This window comes from Falco cherrug, chromosome 5, assembly GCF_023634085.1.
Source record: "Falco cherrug isolate bFalChe1 chromosome 5, bFalChe1.pri, whole genome shotgun sequence".
In the NCBI taxonomy this organism is placed as follows: domain Eukaryota; kingdom Metazoa; phylum Chordata; class Aves; order Falconiformes; family Falconidae; genus Falco; species Falco cherrug.
Genome location: NC_073701.1, coordinates 51,712,170 through 51,732,211, shown reverse-complemented (window position 1 = coordinate 51,732,211; position 20,042 = coordinate 51,712,170). Strand labels below are relative to the sequence as shown.

At 41.2% G+C, this 20,042-nt stretch overlaps 1 protein-coding gene across 1 annotated transcript in view; it reads right to left on the bottom strand.

Moving 5' to 3' along the window:
- ANO6 (anoctamin 6) overlaps window positions 1–20,042 on the bottom strand; it is a 79,050-nt gene that overhangs the window by 26,741 nt on the left and 32,267 nt on the right. Inside the window, exons 3-8 of the mRNA XM_055712460.1 lie at window positions 14,772–14,900; window positions 6,123–6,188; window positions 4,212–4,490; window positions 3,742–3,855; window positions 1,763–1,878; window positions 1,195–1,329 (exon numbers count right to left, since the gene is read on the bottom strand). Of these exons, the coding sequence (XP_055568435.1) occupies window positions 1,195–1,329; window positions 1,763–1,878; window positions 3,742–3,855; window positions 4,212–4,490; window positions 6,123–6,188; window positions 14,772–14,900 (839 nt within the window). The remainder of the gene's footprint in view (window positions 1–1,194; window positions 1,330–1,762; window positions 1,879–3,741; window positions 3,856–4,211; window positions 4,491–6,122; window positions 6,189–14,771; window positions 14,901–20,042) is intronic.

Genomic DNA, 20,042 nt, shown 5'->3' with positions numbered 1-20,042 from the left:
CAGCAACACATCCCCATTTCCATTCCTAGTCCTCATCTCAAAAACCGATGACACAAAAGGAAAATAATTTCTATCCCTTGTACATGGTGGTAATTCTCAAAATTGTTCACATTAAAAACAAAACAACTCTTCAAAGATCCCATGTTCTTCAATAGGAAACCCACACTCGCATGCTCACACGTGCTGTTACAGCAAGTCCTAGAGGAGAAGGAAGAGGAACACTGACTAAAAGAGCAAGGAATAGCTGCAGGACCAAAAGGGCTACCTAGTCCCTGTGGTCGTCTAAAGAGGATCAGATTCAAAAACATGCAAAGGGGGGCTGCTAGGGTGATTCAAGGAATGACAGATCTGTCTCCTAAGGGACGGCAAAAGAGTTGTGTTCTAACTAGTACATACAACCCTACTATGGTGCTGGCTGAAAGGTGATGGATGTAATTGCCTTCTATAAATATATCAGTGGGGTGAACACCAGGGAGGGAGCTGAACTATTTAACTAAATGAAAATACTGGCATAAGGCTAAATGGGTATAAATTGGTCACTGGAGTGGAGGTCTGGAACAGCCCTTCATCACTTTTAAAGATAAACACAATTCCAGAAGCAGGTACACAGTGTGATGGCCTGTGGTTGATTTGGCACAATGACCCAGGTGTTTTTTCCTGGGTCATGGTGCCATGGTTGAATTTTGTCATTTTCTGATGAGGGAATCTGTGACATGGCTATCCCTTGCCTCCCAACATATCCTGGGCAGCTGAATCCCCCTGTGCTGTTGCTCTTCCTCTATTCTTCTCTCAAAGTAGAGGAAAGAAATTTTGGGGGTTTTATCAAGGTCTTTGGATAAATCCTTTAAGGATTACCACAGTGAAAATAATGTGTTATGGCAATTTGTATCGACTTCTGATCGCCACTCTTTTCTTCGTGTTTCTACAGTAGGTGTGGTGAACCTAGTGCAAAATATAAATAAAACAATGAAATAACAAACTTTTGGATGTCTATCACTGCAGTGGTCCATGGACACCCTTTATTCTTGTTATCTCAATTTTATGCCTTTACTTCAAATCCACACCCACTGTTGTTCTCAGGCCCTTTCATTTTTTTCTCTTTTCTTATGCAGTGTCTTGCAAACCCTGCATGGTCCCTTTTGCAGGGGACTGATCAAAATTGCATGTGACATCAACATAGGCCTGATCAGGTACCTCCATGTGCAGTTGTCCTTTGTCAGGCATCCATACAGAAAACAGCCAACTCCTACAACTGCAGCCACGATCAGCATATTAGTGTAAAAGCCCAGCCAAGCAAAGTAGATTCCAATTTTCTCTCCATAATATTTCCTGTGGAGGAGAAAGGGTTTTTCTGAAATGCAAGTAAATTCACATTTCTGTTTCAAATGGCTCTTCATTTCATACACCTTGTGTCAACTCTTATTGTCATATTCCTCTGGTTTGAACATGGGGATTGCAGAAGTATTGCAGCCAGGTATCTCTATCACCACTTTTATGCTTTTACAAAAGGATAGGAAGACGGCAGAAAAAAGGAAAAAAAGAGAAATACCATGCCTTGGGGGAAAAAAAGTAATTGAAGTGGTTGCTTTTTAATTAACTGGCTTATCATGAAACCAAACTCAAAGTATGCTCCCATGCATGAGCTGATATAGATGTACGTATCTGCCCTCAGAACTGAGCTGTCTCTTTGAACCCCTCAAGCCAGGCCTGTTACGTAAATTCCTAGTTCCATCTGCATTAGTCCAGCCCCAGTCACACCAACCTGATGAAATCCAGGGGCTGCAGCTTGAAAATGTTCTTAGGATGAGCCCATTCCCTGTAGAGAAGATACCGTTCACTTGGGCAGTTGGGATCAGTTGACAGGTGCCTAAAACTAGACTGCAAAACAGAAAAGGCATGAGAAGAATATACTGTTAATCTAACCAGCACAAATCAGCTCCCATCTCCACAGATCCTATGCCATGTAGCCAAAGCCTGGAATAGTCTTTTAGCCCAGTCCAACTGCCAGCCAGGAAAAGGAGCAGGAAGGCAGCTCTGGGACTGCACCAGGATTCAGGATAGAAGGTTGTCAGAATGGCACTGAATGCTAAAGCAAATGCTTTACATATGTGAGCTGAAAATAACAGAGACTCATCATGAACTTAAATCAGAGCACATGTCATCATCTTGGCACTTAGGAATAGAAAATAGCAAAAGGATCCATTCTAATTAGAGAACAGGACCAAATTAAAATGGATTTTAAGTAGCTTTAACAGGCTAACATGCTTTGCTTCAAAATAATATTGTGCTGGACTGAAGGCTGGAAAGTCTGAGTGATAAATCCAGGGCTTCAAGTCTCTGTTTTAAATTTAAAAGAGAGTTCACATGGAGATAATCCTTGTGGGTTTTACAAGGTAATTTGAAAAACTATTTCAATAAAGCCTATTTTATTTGAGGGAATTCTCTGTTCTATATCTGTGATGCAACAAGACAAGTGACATTTGTAGAAATCTATAGGCTACTTTTGCTTTTCAGAGTAGCTGTGATACATAATTTTAATTGTATAAAAAGACAGTCATTAACTACTAGTCATACTGAGCCCAAATTCCCCGTGCCAAGATAGAAGTAGCCTGCAAGGCAGGTTTTAAATCTTTAAAAGGAAACCTTAAAAACGGATAGTCACGAATTATACTAATTCTATCCTGTAAAGCTTTGGGTTACTTACAAGAAACATGATTTGTCTTGATTCTGTCTTAAAGATTTCCTTGAAAGCCTTGGAGGCCTCCTGAATATTTTAAGCCGAGTTCAAACGGCTGAAGCAGTTATCATTCCTGACCTCCGATGTTCTCAGCGTCTTCTCAACAGAACACACCTCAGACACAGAATGGTGGCTCTGATGGGGAGGAGGGGTGGGGGTGTATAATAGATATAATGCAGAAAATCAGCCCTCAGTCTTTGCTTACTGTATGCCATTTGCAGCCTCACATGGAGTTTTTCTTTAATCAAATATTCTGAAATCTGATTTTTTTCTCCTTAATTTTCTTTTCCTGTGTTATTGCTAGCCTTTGTATACAAAACATTTTTCAGTATAACTTCCTTCTTTAAATGCTGTAATTTAAAAAGCTTCAGAAGTGTAGCTATAAAAGCTGGATTTCTTATTATTGCAAGGTGAAATTCAGCCTGGTTAAGCTTCTGCTTGCATGACACTGGCATCACCGGTGAGGCGTTGGTCTGGTTGGACAGAGCCTTCCTGCAGAAACCCGAGTTTCCCTGCATGTATGTTGCAATGTTTGGAAACTGTGGGAATGTTTCTCACTGTGTGAGACTGTCATGCATCCTAAGATGAGATTTGTAGTCTACATCTTTATTAATAATGCTGATATTTGATAGGAAATTTCATGATGAAAACCTGAATGCTAGAAAAAGGGGCAAAGTTACAATTGATTTAGAACTGATGATACAGTGCGTCACGGGAACTATCGCTCAGGCCAGGCACTTTGCTGAACTACGCCTCCCAAAGAATATAAGTTTAATGCCTCCTAAATGGAAGATATTGTTTTTCAGTTATGGAGCTATATTTTTAACCAACAGTGCTTTGGAAGAAAAACCCTTTAGCTGAAGTGTCCTGTTCTACTATGTGGATATAATAACCAGTCAAGGAGTAAGGCACTCAATAGTGCTTGTATCTTTAGGTACAAACCCCACAGACATAGTTCAGAGCCCTATTTCCAAATACATTTTAGTTACAAGCACTGGACTTACGTCATGGAGGGGAAATGCTGCTTTGTAGATTCCAGTGTCCAGTAGTCTGTTAATGCCAAACTTTTTCACCTTGTTTTTGGTTGCATATTCAACACGGGACAGGATAAAATGAACCTGAAATTCATAAAAATTTGTTGTGCCTCTTGCAAATCTGAAAGTAATCATACACAGCCATACCTGTCTCAGTATATAATCAAGTTAGGAGGGGGTAAGCAATGCAGACAAAAGTAATTGCACAGGGTATATGAAATATTCGAATTCCTCCTCTAAATTTAGGTGGAACAGAAATGAGACATATGCAAGGAATGTTTTCCTTCTGGATTGTCCAGGCTGTTTCATAAATGACACGGGACTACTGCATTCTGAATATTTCTAATTTTTCAGGATACTTTCATGAAGATAATTGCACTGATGGGATTAAAAGAATCTTTTTTTAAAGATTAAATGCTAGAGATACTCCATGAACTTACAATTCGGCTTCTGGTTGCAGGATTGAAAAATGTGTCTTTGTCTTGAATATAAAAGTTGGACAAACGTTCCTTTTGAAAAGGGGCAGTGAAAAACTCCTGCTCAGGTTTGATGATATTTTCATCCACTCTGAAGAGTCGACTAAACCAGTTGAAAGCTGAGTTTCGGGTCTTCAGGTCATTGGGTTGCAGAGGCAATTTGATGTGCATAACCTCGGCATACGTGCATAGCACTTCCCAAGGTGCATGCACTTTCACAAAAATGAGTTTTTCATCCAAAACCTGAAATGAAAGAATATTAAAAATATCTGTGTAAGAAAATGAAAGAAAAGGACTTTTCATAACACTTCTTAAACTATCCAGAATTTTCTTTCTCTTTACAGGTCACAAATGACCTACTCAAACTCGCATTCATTGTCCATCTTAGCAAAAATATCATTAGCTTCTGTAAAAGCACTGACATGAGGTGGAAACACTCTGGTATATAAAGGTATATAAAAAAGACACCTAAATCTTCCCTTAACGCTTAGTGTTTACACCTCTGCAAAGTATTTTACAAAGCAATTTAAGTTTAACAACGCTTCCCCCGTATGGGTTCATTAGCAGTGTTTGTACCTGTAGCCTGGCAGGGAAGCCGTGGCTTTGGAGCTGTCAGTGGCTCCCCAGCAGCTCAAGTACAACCCCAGGGTGATGTGACTTGATGGAAGCAGGTTAGGCACCCACGGGTGCTCCTGGGAAACATGAATTCCCAACTTCATTGGGAGAATGGGGAGAAGGAAAGGGAAATCGGCTGAGACTGCTATGAAAAACAGCACGGGGCACATTTGCTCCCAGTTACATGCCCAAACCAGCACCTGTATGCAGTGGGAACCCTGACAGCCACTCTCCTCTCCTGTATACACACCACCTGTAGACTTTCTATTGATGCCCTGCATTAGTGAGCCTCAGCCACATGAAATGACATTATGCAGTGTGTTGGCTCAGGAACATCAGTCAGATGACCTAGCCTGGGGAAATCCAGTTTCAAAGGTTTTTCTGTCATGATCGTGGAAGAACTATTGAAAACTGCAACATGTAAGCAAGCAAGGGGGCCATGTCAGACTTCCAGCAAGCGGTTTGCTTTCTTACGAATGTGAAGAGCCAGACTGCATCCCTGCATGTGCAGCAGGAGCTCTCACTGAAGAAATCAAGTAAATACCATGATGCCGTGGATTCTGAGTCTAATCTGGGAGGAAGGGGCAAAGTGACCTTTTCTGGAGCTCAGTATAGATTACCAAACAGCAAATACAGACTGAAAGTGATTGTCCTGGACGGAGAGACCCGGACGGATGGCTGCAGCCCTGCAGGACAGGAAGGAAAGGGGCTCTGAGGGGCTCTAACCCTCCCTGCAAGAGACAGGAGCTCTGGCAGCTGGTGTGCATTACAACAGCAATCTTGAACTGCCTGCAGGTGACATCACGGCCCAAAATATACAAAGCATGAGAGTTACAACCACTTGCATAGCGCCAAGCCTTGCGAGGAGCAGGGTCATGTGCTGGAGCCCTGTGCTGCTCTTCTGGCAGGGGTGCTCGGCCCTTGGCACCCACTGGCTTCCCACGCATCCTACACAGCCAGAGTAGGGGAATAACCTCTCCTCATAGTATAGCCAGTAATATTTATCTCACAAGTGCTGAGCAAACATGACCCATTCAGTCTCCCAGCTTCCCATCATTCATTTTGCAGAGGAAGGAACAGACACAAAATTTAAAAGATTTTGCATCAGACCACAGAGACGCTAGAGACAGAAAAAAAGGTGGGCCTTTTTCTCCTGAGAGGAGAGAAATGTTACAGTAAATTCATATATATTCAGTTTCCTTATTCCCACAGGAGCAGCTTAGCTCTCAGACACAGCTGTTCACAGAGAAGAGCACTCACCGATCTCGTTGCTTCAAGTTGCAAGCCGTTGCTTATCAGGTTTGATTCATATATTTGTCTCTTCCTCTGTTAAAAGGTATTGAACACTGTAAAACACCTGTTCCAAATTTCACAAATATGTATGCATAGAAGAATGGAATTGCCTCCCCAAATGAAAAATTGTTGAGTTGTTATCTCTATAGTCTACGTAACAGCTAATGTGGCGATAGGTAGTCTCACCTGCTTATCCTGACCAGGTTTGTTTTGTCTAATATGCAACACTGCTCTCAAATGCAGTTGTGGGGAACTCACCCTCTCATTTTCTGGTACATTACAGAGGTAAAAATGTGCCCCACAGTTTGAATTTTGAGAGCAATTACCCCCAGTCTTCTTCACCTTTAGTCACTACGTGAACTACTGACGGCAGCCTCCCTCACCCCATTAATCTGCCCTTTTGAAAGTCTTCATCTCAAGGGCTTTCCATTCCACTTTCCTTCCAGCAATCTGTAACTTTATTCTTCTTTCACACTAATCATGAGTTCACACAGTGGCTCAGACTGCAGTAGCCCTCTACATTTTAGCCCATGGATAAGCATCCCCAAAGGAAGAAGCTGAGAGCTGTAGCACTTGCAGAGTCAGTGGTGCTATTCTAGGAGCATTCAATGTCCCCGGAAGGACATCACAAGTTTTCCTTGGTAAACATGAAATTCATGGATCATTTTAATTTCACTTCACAGTTACTAGCACTTGGCAGGTAGTGAGTTACAAAAAATATGAAATGTCTTTGCAATCTTGAATTTGCTTCTCCACACACATGACCTCCCCGCAAAAAACACACAGAGACAAGCAGCCTGTCTCCCCTCAATATGCAAAATATACAACTCCATAAAGGATTTATAAGAAATTTTGAAACTTAACGTGAAGTAATCAAATTTAAAAGCTATTTGCATCAACTGGATAGTTCCCCAATGAGCTATTTGTTCATGTAAGTCAAGGGTAGCCAGCTCTCCCTGGCCTACGGAATGCATGTACCCTGTGCTTAAAGGGTCCTACACCTACCACTACAGCAACCTAAAAGAATGGTCCAACAGTTTCTGTTGCCTGGTTCTCTACATCCAGACTAACCCCCTTAAGATATGTGCTTAAGATCCAGACCTGTTGCTACTGTGAAGGACCAGAGTTAATGAATGACCCTCTAGATAAAGTCTTAGGAATTTTGATAGGTACATGGAAACTGGTCTTCAGGACTAGACACGACTCACTCGCTTGAGGGAGCAAAAGCCAGATGCTTCAGCAAAAAGGGCAAAAATCTTCAGGAGTTCCATGAACAGGTCAGTTGTATCTCCATGTAAGTTTCATCCAGTTCTTTAATGTTTAAAGACTGTTGTAAGTCCCCAAAGAATAAAAAACTATTTTTTCAAAACTCCAGCAAGTCTTGGAATTAATAATAATAATAAAACTGTATAATAATATAAACAGCCGACTCCATTTATACTTGGTTAGTTCTCAGCTGCAGCACCTGCATGTGGCAACAGTTACAATGGACTAATTTCATATTTTGTTAAAAGGTGGGGGTTTTATCCCTTTCAGGTTTTCTGCCTCTTTATTCTACTGAGTATCACCTTATTCTTGGGTTAGGGACAGGAAGATCTAAATCTTTCCATCTGTTTTCTTCTTTCATCAATACTTACCACATTTCTCGTTATTCCTCTCTTTTCTCAGGGTAAAACCACAATTCCAAACTCTGATAGCATTCTTCATGGAGGTATTTTTCCATGTCCCATTAATCCACTTGTTTACTGGTGACAGTATAATGCTCTTTATATTTTTTTCGTTGTGTATAGAACATTGTACATCTATATGTAATATGCACATCTATAATATATTGTATGTACCTAATGCTTTCTATTGTCTAGTATTTTGATGGTAGCTGAACCTTGAAGAGGACACAGTATTTCTGTTTCCTGTGACATCCAAGCATCTTCCTTGTACTAACAGCACTTAGAATCCCAAATGAGAATGAGTTTTTTCCTTGCAGTAACATATTTCCTTGTATTTTTCAATGTTTCACACATAATAGTGCTCTTTATTCTCCTTCAAAGCTAAAGGTTCACAGTCATCCTGGCTTCTAAGGAAACTACATAATGATCTCCTTTCCAATTTTTATTATGTCATAACTTTTTCCCCTTACCAGATCATTAATATATGTAGTACACAACACAGGAGTTGTTACTTAACTATTAGCTCTTCTGCCATTTCATCTTACCTCTCTGCTTCTTCCATACTCACATGGTTCTTTGTAAAGTGAATAACACTCAATCATGAAAATATTTCAACCTGAGTTCTGCTTTGTTTCAGCAAACAGAAAAGACAGGGGGCAAAATACCCTTTCATTTCTTCCTAAATACCACAAAGATGGATGTGGGGCAATTCTCATTTGTAGAGGTCTAATACTTTTTTTTTTTAATCTTACCATTCAGATTGCTTTAATAATTTATTATGGCAAGGAGTTCCCCAAATTAATTTTGCCCTCCATATCTTAGAGGAATGTTGACAACATTAAGGTTTCTAATAATGCATTAATGCAGGTAGTGAGAAACAAAGCCCCTGGGAGACTTTGCTAATTAGGGGCTTTGCTATTTTATATAAATGATTGAATTATGCGTATGATGATCTATGGAGGAGCTAGACTTTTACCCAGAGGAGTCTATAGTGGTTTTGCATTGACTGGGGAATACCGCATAAAGACATGATAGCATATTATGTTGGAAGGTGGAGACTGTCCAAAGTTTATTTTAGTATCTGCTATTTTGCTAAGCTACCTGCAAGGCTAAGTTGTAATAATAATGTAATCATGATCTAAACCTGACACAGATTTTGATGACTGAATGGCTAGCCAACAGACTAACACCCTATGGGATGCATAATCATATACAATCTTAAGAAAGTGAAAGCATAGTGTAAGTAAATGCCAAGTATTACAGGCATGCAGAAGGATTAGCTCTTGGGAGCTGCTTTTCCACCATAATGCTTTCAATGTCTGGTGATTGTCTTGCCAAGCTGAGGAGACTAAAAGATTGTGGGTCTGGAAATTGGTAGCAGACCACTAGCAGTTTTTTCCCCTGTGTTTTGTAAATGGTAGGGAGCACTTGCTTCGATTACGGTGACAGAAGAACACCAACTCCTATTGTTGTTCAGTTTCTTTTGTGCAAAGAGAAAAGTTCCCCAAAACAATATCTGTGTGGCTTCAGGGGAAAAATCCTAACAAGGAAGCAGTGCTTGAATAGCCATCCCTGTCTTACCTGACAGGCAACAGATAAATCACAGTCAGTAAGAAAAAGAGCATGGGGCCCAAAGCCTCCCCCATGGAGATCAGCTAAAGGGAGTGGAGAGGATCACTGTATCAATATCAGCTGCCAGCTCTCAGTTTCTTTGATGGTATTTGGAAGCCTTCCTGAAAGTCCCAGCTGTCAGCATCAGGAAATTAATTGATTGAGAAGCTCTGCTTCTGTAAGCTTCTTCCCCTTATGTTTGAAGATAATCATAGAAATGTGAAGCAGAATATGCTATAAAGGCTGACACAAAAATAGTAAACCCAAAGAACTCCAAATACATATTTTCTGAGATACCCACTGATTTTAAGCCAGCCTCGTGATTTTCTGAAACTTGATTCATGACCACACAGAACTGGCCATACTGCTGTCTAGCCCTGCTCTCAACAGTGGCTTTTAGTTACCCTGTTTGGAAAGACCCATTTCTGGGCTTATGAATGTATGTTGTAACTTCAGAGTAACTCCCTCTTTCCATTTGTCTTCCCATCCTTCTGTCATCCTTCCTTCCATCCGTCAGGCAAAGAAGTAAAATTTGCATTTGGGGTTGCCTCAGGAGCCGAGGTTTTATTTCAGTGAGTTCCTGCTTCAAAACCAATCCAGCCAGCAGAGACCAGGGCAGGTGTGGCTGCTCTCCTCCCAGTGCCAAAGGTCCCTTTCATTCTTACTGTCAGACTTCCCGGTTAGGTTGGCTGAGCCCACCACAGGCATGTTGAGCCTCATCCTCTACTGCCTCAAATCTCTGCACAAAATGGCATGGAGGTACCTTTCTTTCTGTAAACCCAAGCATTGTTCTCTCACCACAAGAATGACACAGGCTAAATAGTGGAAGAAATACAATTACTTTTTGAAAAGTTATCAAAGCTTTTTTTGTCGTTGTTTGTTTATTTAAACTAAACAAGACTAGAGGCAGGGACTACTCATTGTTTGCTTACAAAGTAACCGTGCTGACATTCTCTGTAACACTGTACTTAAAAAAAAAAGAAAAAGTGTGCGATACTCTCTGTGAATTATAGTTTTCATTTAAATTAAAAAAAAAAAGTATCTGTGTATTTCTGTGAGGCACAGGTTACTTCATGGCTGGAAATGAAGATTTTTCCCGCATTCCTACTTCAATTACTGACAGTCTTTCTGTTTATTTTTGTTGGGGGGAAGCAGATGATTAGAATGACATTCTGCATCCATTTATTTTGAATTCACCGTTCTGGAGCTGACCCTTTAACTTTTGACAATGAGCTCCTTGAGGACCCCAACAGATAAAACTGGCATTTTGGAGCATTCCTGGAAAGACTGGTGATATTTAATTTCTATTCTGATGGTAACTTATCCTGACAAACAGGGTACATAAACTGTAGATTTAAAAAACATGCTTTGTGCAGGAATTTCAATTGCTTGCAAGGTACAGTTTCTGAAATCTGCTCCTGACAGTTTGATTTTTGCTAGTGCTTCCAAAATTAATTGTATACCAACTTAATAAGGTTTGGAGTTGGAACCGAGTTGCAAATATGAACCTTATCTGCTAACTTTTGGATCTGTAAATTATGTTAGAAACTTCCATGAGGATGCCATTTCATTAGTTTGACTTTGCTTTCTTTAAACTAGATTTCAGAAACAAGTGAAAATGAGGGAAGCACAGCACCACTGAGCATCTCCAAGAGCTTCAGAATCCCGTATTTTTGTTCCTTCTACCCAAATCATCCCCATGTTTTTAGTTATTTCCTTATGTCCTCTGAGATTTTTTCCCACAAATATGGCTAATTAGCATAAATCAATGCTGGGCCATTTTCTCAGTTACACTCATACAATTATTTCGAAAAAGGGTGGAAAGCTATTCAAATCAAATATAACAATGGTCCCAGGACCCAACTTCTCTTGCTGCAGAAGAATAGATGGATCTGTGCCCCATTTCTCTCAGTCCAGTAAATTGGATACCTAGGCAGAGGTCTGATTTTCAAGTCCTTCTGACTAAACTCAATAAGCATTTCGGGACTCTCCACTCTCAGTATCATACAAAACCACACAGTGCAGCACCCAGAACCTTGCACTTCAGAAATATAGATCTATAGATGTCCACTAAAAATTTAAATTCTGCCCTGACTTCCACATCATGGAATCAGGTGTGGTGCAGAGTGTGTCAGACAGAATTTGCCCCAGCGACTACACTCGTGGTCCCTACATGTCACAGACCTGTAATGTTGCACATGGCCAGTGGAGACCGTGCTGCTGACCCCAGTGAGGTGAGGATTTCACCCTATGAGAACAGACTTCACTGGATCTGCTATTCTTTAATAAGGTGGGGTTTCCAAATCTGTGAAAAATAAAGCTCTGGATAATAGCTCTATAAAACTGTCAGGGGAGTCAAAGAATAAGTAGCATGAGTAAGGAACCTATTCAGGCTTAAAGCACCTTGAATTACACAAGATACTGATTATAAAATTTGACATTTTCAGTTCATCATTGATCAGAGACAGACATGACGTATGCAATATTTAAAGCTGATAGTAAATGTCAATACTCCTCATTTTGGTTGTATTTCAGCACAAGGGTAGAAGTCATTTGCCCCAGGAAAAAATACAACCAAATAAACAACAGTGTCAGTAAAGACAAGCTATCAAGCAGGTTTTAAGCCAACACTGTATAAAACCTGTATATATCTTGGGCAGCATCATCCCCACACCATTCTGGGAACTGTAGCAGGCCAAAATGTTAATTTCCTCCCTGGAATTCCAAGGATGCAAATCTTCCCTTTCCATCTCAGACATAAGGTATATGCGTTTTGTTTCTTCTTTTAAAATACTCTGTCCATATTTATTTCTTTTGTTACTTCTCAGTTTCTCTCAGTCCTAGTATGAGTGTGAGGTAGGTCTCAAGGCAGTGTCCTGCATCCCACTCAGGAGGAGGCGCAGGAAGAAAAATGTTATAGTGTTGCCAAGTCTGTGCAGTATTTGCTTAGGGAATGAAGATCTGCAGCGCACACAGCCTCCTCCTCTTGCATAGCAAGTGATGTCAAGTGAGACTAAGGACCTCTCTGTATTTGAGCTGATTAAAGTGTTTGTGTGCTTGGAGCTGACCTGTACCTGCCCCATCCTAAGAAGTCAGAAAGCTTATGCCTATTCACATTTTAAAAGACCATTCCTCCAACAGATAAAGGAAATGCATTTCTAAACTGATGACAACCTGTATGTGAGGCATTAGAGAGCCAGCCAGTCTTTCTCAGTTGTATCGCAGGAATCTGGTTATGACCAGATGACTCATTTCAGCTTACATGACAGACTCATTGAACAAAACCCTCTCCTCACTCCCTCTTCTCTTTCCTCCACCTTTAGGTGCCCTCTGGCACTTTACCCTGTGTGCAGTGTTTTGTCTGTTTCGCGGACAGCTTTAGGATTTTTTTCATTAGTTTTCCAGCTCAGTGTCTGTCTGTTCTTGTGCTTGGAAGTCCTCTGTAACTGCCATTTCATCCTTGCCTCTTTCTATGCTTTCTGCTGCCCTTTCAGCACTGTACCCATGCCCACTACCAAAATTGTTGCCTGTGCCTTCCACGGTACCCCTATGATTTCAGATTCTCCCTGTACATGGAAATCCTGGCTCTGGAAACTGCTGTCACCCCTGTTTTCAGCTTCCCTCTGACACATCCACATCACCCCAATCACGTGTCTCAGTCCCCTGGCCATATTTGTGTCCACACAGTCTTTGTTGGCCACCCTGCTGCCAGGCCACGCAGCCGGCTCTTGTTCAGCTTGCTGTCCACCAAGACCACGAGGGCCTCTTCCACAGAGCTGCTCTCCAGCCACGCAGTCTTCACCTTATCTGATCATTACCCTAATGTACTCGTGTTCTCACATCTGTTGCATGTAGGTAGACTGCTTCCTCTTCCTCAGTGTACCACTGAACCAGTGTGGCTGCAGATCTTTGTAGGGCTGAGACCTTTGAAAGTAAACTTTTTTTTGCATGCACTAGCACATTACACACAATCTCCTGGTCTAATTATTCATGGTTTTGTTCAAGCTAATGTCCTAACATTAACGCTGCACTAAAAATACTATTCCACTGCTCACATTTAATTTCCTGTTTGGAAAAGAAACTGATTATATTTTTTAAGTACATTTGGGCAATGGCCAAATATTACAAACATAAATGTAAAATGCTAATTGATAAAAACAATTGTTTCCAAAGGGGCAGCTTTTTGTTTCTAATTACTTCTTTCAATTAATTTTTATTGCTGATCCTGTGATCATGTGTAATACAACATCCACCCACGGCAGGACTCCCTCAGACCCTGCTAACGACATTCCTTATGGCCACCCTGTTAATGCCAACGACAACACTGTGTAATGAATATCAACCGACTTAGCTACAGGCCTTTTTACTCCTACTCTTTCCTAACTGCAAATCATTATTTGTGTATAAGCTGCTTTCAGTGATATCTTTGTCCTTGCCCGTCTCTACTACATGCTGCTGCTGGAACATGGGGAGCTGCTAAATCCGAGGAAGAAGTGGGTGAGTGGGAGAGTGCAGACGCTGAGGGGACTGCGGTCCCGTGGATGGGTATTTCTCAGGCAGTTCACAACTAAAATAGCTCAGTCACATGGCTGAGCTTGTTTCTGTGAATGTAGACCACTGACAGAACTATTGAAATAATGGAAACATCATAGTTACAAATAATCTGTGATTGTTGTTCGCAGGTGCTAAGGAGCATCAAGCAGTCACTGGCCTGAGTCAGAAATTGTTTGCAAGGTCCCTAGGAAGGGCCAAGCTGTTGAACTGTGAAGGGAAGGAGTGGTACAGGGAGAATTTCTGGTGGCAAAATGCTGTACAATTATTTCCCATAAATGACTTACGTACTTTATTGGGCAGAATGTCAGCAGCTATGTTTGTAACTGTGATCTGGAGCACCTGGTCAGCTGCCTCCTAGTATGGGTTCCTCTGAACACCCTGATTTTAATACCAAAGTCCACTAGGGGCCTTATTCAATCACTGTAGGTACAGAAAACTGCTCCAAGTCTGCAGATCTTGGTGTGCAATTCTAACTGGGAACCTGACCCCAGCATTTTTCTGCTCACATCTCCTGAAGGGTTCCCTCCCAAGAGGATGCTCTGAGGTGACTGAGCACACCGACAGACAGAGTGTGCCACGCTCTGCCCATTTACACAGCAATCTGCTGGCTTGAGCTCACCCCTGCCTGTTTTCTGCTCAGTTTGATGGGCTTCAGCCTCCCAGCTCCCAAGAGTGCTGTGAGGACAGGGCAATGCAATTGCCGTTCTGGGTGAGGGCACTGTCCTTTCTGCCCACTGCTCTAACACTCAACAAATTATTCGGATTTATATGCAAAATAACTTACCTTTTGCTTTTTACGATCACTCCTCTTATGAGTAATTTTTTTACTTTCATCTTCATACACCAAAACAAAGTCAATTCTTCGTTGCCCATCACTGAAGAACAAGGAGTCAGGCTTATCATCAAAATCCACCTGGAAGGCAGGTAGCACAGGTTAATATGAAGACTTTTACTTGCCAGTTCCTTACTTGCTTCCTGTTATACAGTATTTCAGTGAACAGAGAACTTCAACATATACCAGACTCATATAACAAGAAGCTAAAAAGGACAACAAAAGTAGCATGGAGTAGAACAGAAGAAAAAAATACATCCAGAGGAGTTTGGCAGTTCTCTGCATAACATAAAATCAACAGAACTTTGACCTAATTTCGTTCTTTAAAAATGGTGTGTTAGCTTTTGGCAGTGGGAGGAGCACTGGGATGCAGCACCATTACCAAATAATGCATCTGTCAAATAATTTGTATGCCGTCACAGATACACTGTTAGTTTGTCTACAAGACATGTTGTTGCCTGATGGAAGTCTCAGAATTAGTGCATTCCCATCTGTGCCCTTACCTACCAGAAGTTTAAGCATCTCTGTAATCAGTAAAAAAAAAAAAAAAAAGAAAAAAAAAAAGAGCAGTTTTATGTATGCTAATACCCAAACCCATCATTGCCCAAAGAACAAACAACATGGCCAGGCTGGAGATGAGCTCTCAAAATGGACACATTCTATGTGGATTTATTTCTCTTTTTATTTGCAATATCTCAGCAAGGAAAAAACATTATTGTATGCCTCACATCCATCATGTTATAATAGATGCCAAAATCAAAAGGATTAATATATCCATAAGCCATTATCTAGTCCCTGGAGGAAAGTAGGATAGATTGTCATATCCACTAATAACATCTTAATGTGTTGTTTCATGTGTGAAATGATACAGACATTGATGACAGGGGAACCTGAATGCTCAAGTAATGATTTTGTAGTTTCTTAGAGTACTCTGAGGGCACTGTCACATGTAACTAACCCCCCTTTCAGGCAATATATAGCTGTAATGTTATCAGAATCATCATGTTATGCAACGAGCACCAAACTCTCAGGTACTTGGCCAAATCCATCCCTGGTGTTAACGAGGGCAGTGCCACTGAAGTTTATAGGTATCAAATGTTTGAAATGGGACTCAGCATTGCATTAGTGATGGTAAGACCTCCAAAGCTGGCATGACTCCCGTACTGACTGCAGAGGAGCCTTGGCTTCCAGATGGCTGGGCATGCAGGGTGGCCTAAGGCCAGGCAAAATGATCCAGAATAATCTCTTGAACATGCTGTGCCTCTGGGGACATGGAAAAGATTCTCAGATGTCCTACTCCTGGAATTTCCCTGTCAGTGCAGGCCAAACTTCATGAGGGATGCCAGATCCATTTTTGTGAGCTCTGGGATGTCTGGTCCACAGAAAGACACATGGAAATGTGGTTATGGTGTCAGAAACCCCTTAAGTACAGACTGAAATGGCTGTTCTTCAACTGCGATAAAACTGGGAAGAATGACAGTCTACAGTGAGGAGCATCCCTGTTCCAGGGAGCATACAGTGTTTTAGGAACTACATGTGTCAGTGTTTCCAAAACAAAATTTCCCAGGAGTTTCACTCTAAACCTCTCCCTGTAGGCTATTTTTCTACTGTTTATTGGCTGAGTCAAAACAGGCAACCAAGATGTGTCTCCCCATAATTATGACACAATTTCCGTCTTTTAAATAAACACAGGGGAGTTTAAACTCACTGTTTTTTATGTTGTATGTACAAAGGCTAGGACCTGCTGCAAAGAGGTCCTGTTAACTCAGTTGCTTCAAACAGTGTGAGCAGATTCTTGGTCAGAACAGTTTTCTCTGAATCCCACCGGTGACTAGAGATTTGTGACAAACCTGACGTCAAGCAGCTGCTGACATACACACATGCATATATATATATATATATATATATATATATATATATGCTGACATACAGCCAGTATACACACATATTGCACACCACTTCCACAACCTGTCCTAGGATTCAGAAACTACCTAGGCAGTCACCAAATCAACATACAACTCCATACAGTGTGAATAAAGTTTTAGGTAAAAAAAAACCCGCTCCAAACTTTCAGATGGCATCACCAAGCCACAGTGACACTGAGTATCTCTATCACCCAAAGCAAGTCACAGATGTGAATTTCTAAATTCTTGAAAGTCAGCGTTGGCAAAGTCCCATCAAGCAATTTGACTTGACCCTGACAAATTTTCCTCTTGTGGAGGACTACCCATGGGTATCAAATGCAGCCCCTGCTGCAACCATTTCCAGTCTCCTTTAAACAACAATCATGATGACTTCACGTTGACTAGATTCCCACTGGGAGGAAAGCATTGGCAACAGCCAACAGCCCCTGTTGGGGGGCAGCCTGAGAGGTGCTGGGGCAGCAGCAGAAGAGGGGGCGTGGGGAGCTGAGCCCAGCCTTGCACAGAGCACTGTCCTGCAGCCCCTGCTCTTCCCTGGGCTGAAATTGCTCTGTGTCACAATGCTGGAGACACAGAGCCCAAACCTTGTGATAATGAGTAACGAGGGCAACTGTGGCCACTGCATAAAGCAGAAGGTTTTTTAATTGGGCTTCTTTGTCTTTTGAATCTTAGAAAAAGCATTATAGTAACTTCTGTTTAACAAGACAGAGTCTAGTTGTGAAATTCAAGCACTCCAAAGTGTACAAGTAGTAATAGCTCTGAGGGTTTTCTCGCTACAGCTTTCAGCTCTTTTTCCTGTATGACCTGTCCACAGGATAGAGAAGAAATGGCAGACAGCAAACATCAGATCAAGTTTTGATCTAACAAGTTTTGATCATAATTTGTGATTGCATAACTTTACTGTCTAAATAATTTTCCTTTAAATGTAGTCTTCTTTAAGCTTATAAAACCAGTATGGTGCAGTGATGCTTAGCTTAACTGGATTGTCACTAACCAGACCTGTTAATCAGTATTCTGACTCATGAATTTACTTGCATACTTGACACATACATGTTACCATATACATACACCTTCCTCTCTCTCTCTATATATATATATATCAAACTATGCATGTATATTTAATGGAATATAGGGGATAGAGTAATCATTATTGGACTGCATGAATACAGATACACAGAAGTTTATACTTACAAAGCTAACTTCTTAAACGTAATCTCTACTGCTTTTAAACACAAGGGTATTGTTCAACTGACCTATACATAGATGCTTTATACATCAATAAAATAATAAAGAATTGACTCATTAAGCCTGAATACTTAAGAGATCAAGATTAAGACCCACACAAATCAATCGTAATGTAACATTAAATGTTGCTCAATTAAAAGTAAGACATAAAATACAAAAGGGAATGTAATAGTCAGGGTTCTGATGGCCACATTAACTTAGATGTGTGATGTATCTTGTAATCCCTACTGGATAGTTTGTAATGAAAAATCATATATTATTCAACATAATTACCAGGGGACAAACAGGACTGGAAGCCAAAAAGATGTGCTGTACTCTGAAGTTAATAATTCCTTTGAGACAATATTTGTTTTTTAAAAAATATGTAATATTATTTGACAGTATTATAAATGTTATTATCATACAAATGCACACAAGCTTGTGTGCATAGAAACATAAGTTAATGGGGCTGAAATTCCAATATGTAATTTTTCTTAAGTATTAGCAGCAAATTAGAACCCAAAATAATGAACAGGCCCATTGATACTTCTTTGTTTTGGAAGAAACAAACACAGGGTCTATTTACCGCGCTAATTTTCTTAGCCTCAGGATAATCACATTTTAAGTACTGATGGAGACAATCAGTTGTGTACTCTAATGTTATAATAACACCCTAGTGGACAGCAGGTTAATATTGATTAACATCATTAATAACTAAAAAAAATAATACATTTAGCTGTAAAATACTAATTATATTTAGCACATACACCGCAGTGCTTCTGAACTCTCCAGGTGCTGTACAATCAACCACTTGCCTACCTCTGAGAGACAGGGAACCATTAGCTACTTTATTAACAGAAAGAATCCGAGGGAGAGGAGGGCCTGGCTGTGGATAGCTTTTTGGAACACTCAGGTTACACCTATGTGGGTTAGCCACATTCATGTAGGTGTACCTCTGCGTTTCAGTTCAGAGCAGGGTCAGACCAGGTGAACACCGGTGGTTCTTTGCTCCAAGGAAGAGACTGGAGGCAACAAAAAGCCCAGAAACATGTACAATGCAGACACCACCTCCTCAGCACCAGATGCCTTATTCTACAGACCCACTGCTTGGGGCCTCACTACCCGTGGATGTACAAGCAGCAGGTGGGATCCTGCTGGAACAGGGAAGTTCTGCACTGATGTAATCACACTGAAGGTCTCCGGGCAGCCCTGAGCAGCCCTCTGTCATGCACACTCCCTTGCTTACACCCCTTCTCTTCATCCTCCCTGACACTGGCCCCCTGCGGCAACCTCGGCAAAGAAATATGGAGCTTTCTGTGCTCTTTGCTAACCCAGCACAAGCAGTCGTTGGTAAGCAGCATCTGCTCTCCCAGCCCCCAGGATGGAGTGGCACTTGGAGAAGGGACAGGTGGGACAAGGAGACAGGCTTGCCCCTCCACACTGGGCTGTAAATACTGAAGTAACTCAAGCGACCACACCATGGAACCAACCTCTTGGAACTCAGCCCCTTGTTTCAAAGTTCCTCAGCAGGGAGACTATCATGTGCTCCTCCACACGTATAACCAGGCTTGCCGGTATCTAAGGGGAGTTGCCGTGTCTTACTCTTGAGACCATTCCTGTAGTCATGGCTACATGTGATGCCTGCAGCTGAAGATGAAAGGAGTCTGTGCTAGTGGAAAACTCCCATCAGCAACAGCGATGCTCCATGCCAGGGAAGTGAAAACGGTGGCGTTACAAAGAAACCCGTCTTCACTTTTCCAGGCTTCTCTGGGCATTATAGTGTTAAACATTCAGTGGGGGTAATGGTGGGAAGGGCAGCACGGAGAGAAGCATGAAGAAAAATATGTGCACAGGAATTGCAGTTATTTATTGTTTACTACACACTGAACAAGCACAGTATTGTAAGCCGATTTTTTTTAAATAACAAGAGATTCTGCAGGAATGACTTATCTAACTGTAAGGATAAAAGGAGTGCTTTATTTTGTCTGCATAAGCCTTTGGTGTGACTGTCGATAGCACCAAATGAAATCATTACTGGAGGGATAAACTACTTGTCTGCAATCTCACATAATTTTCA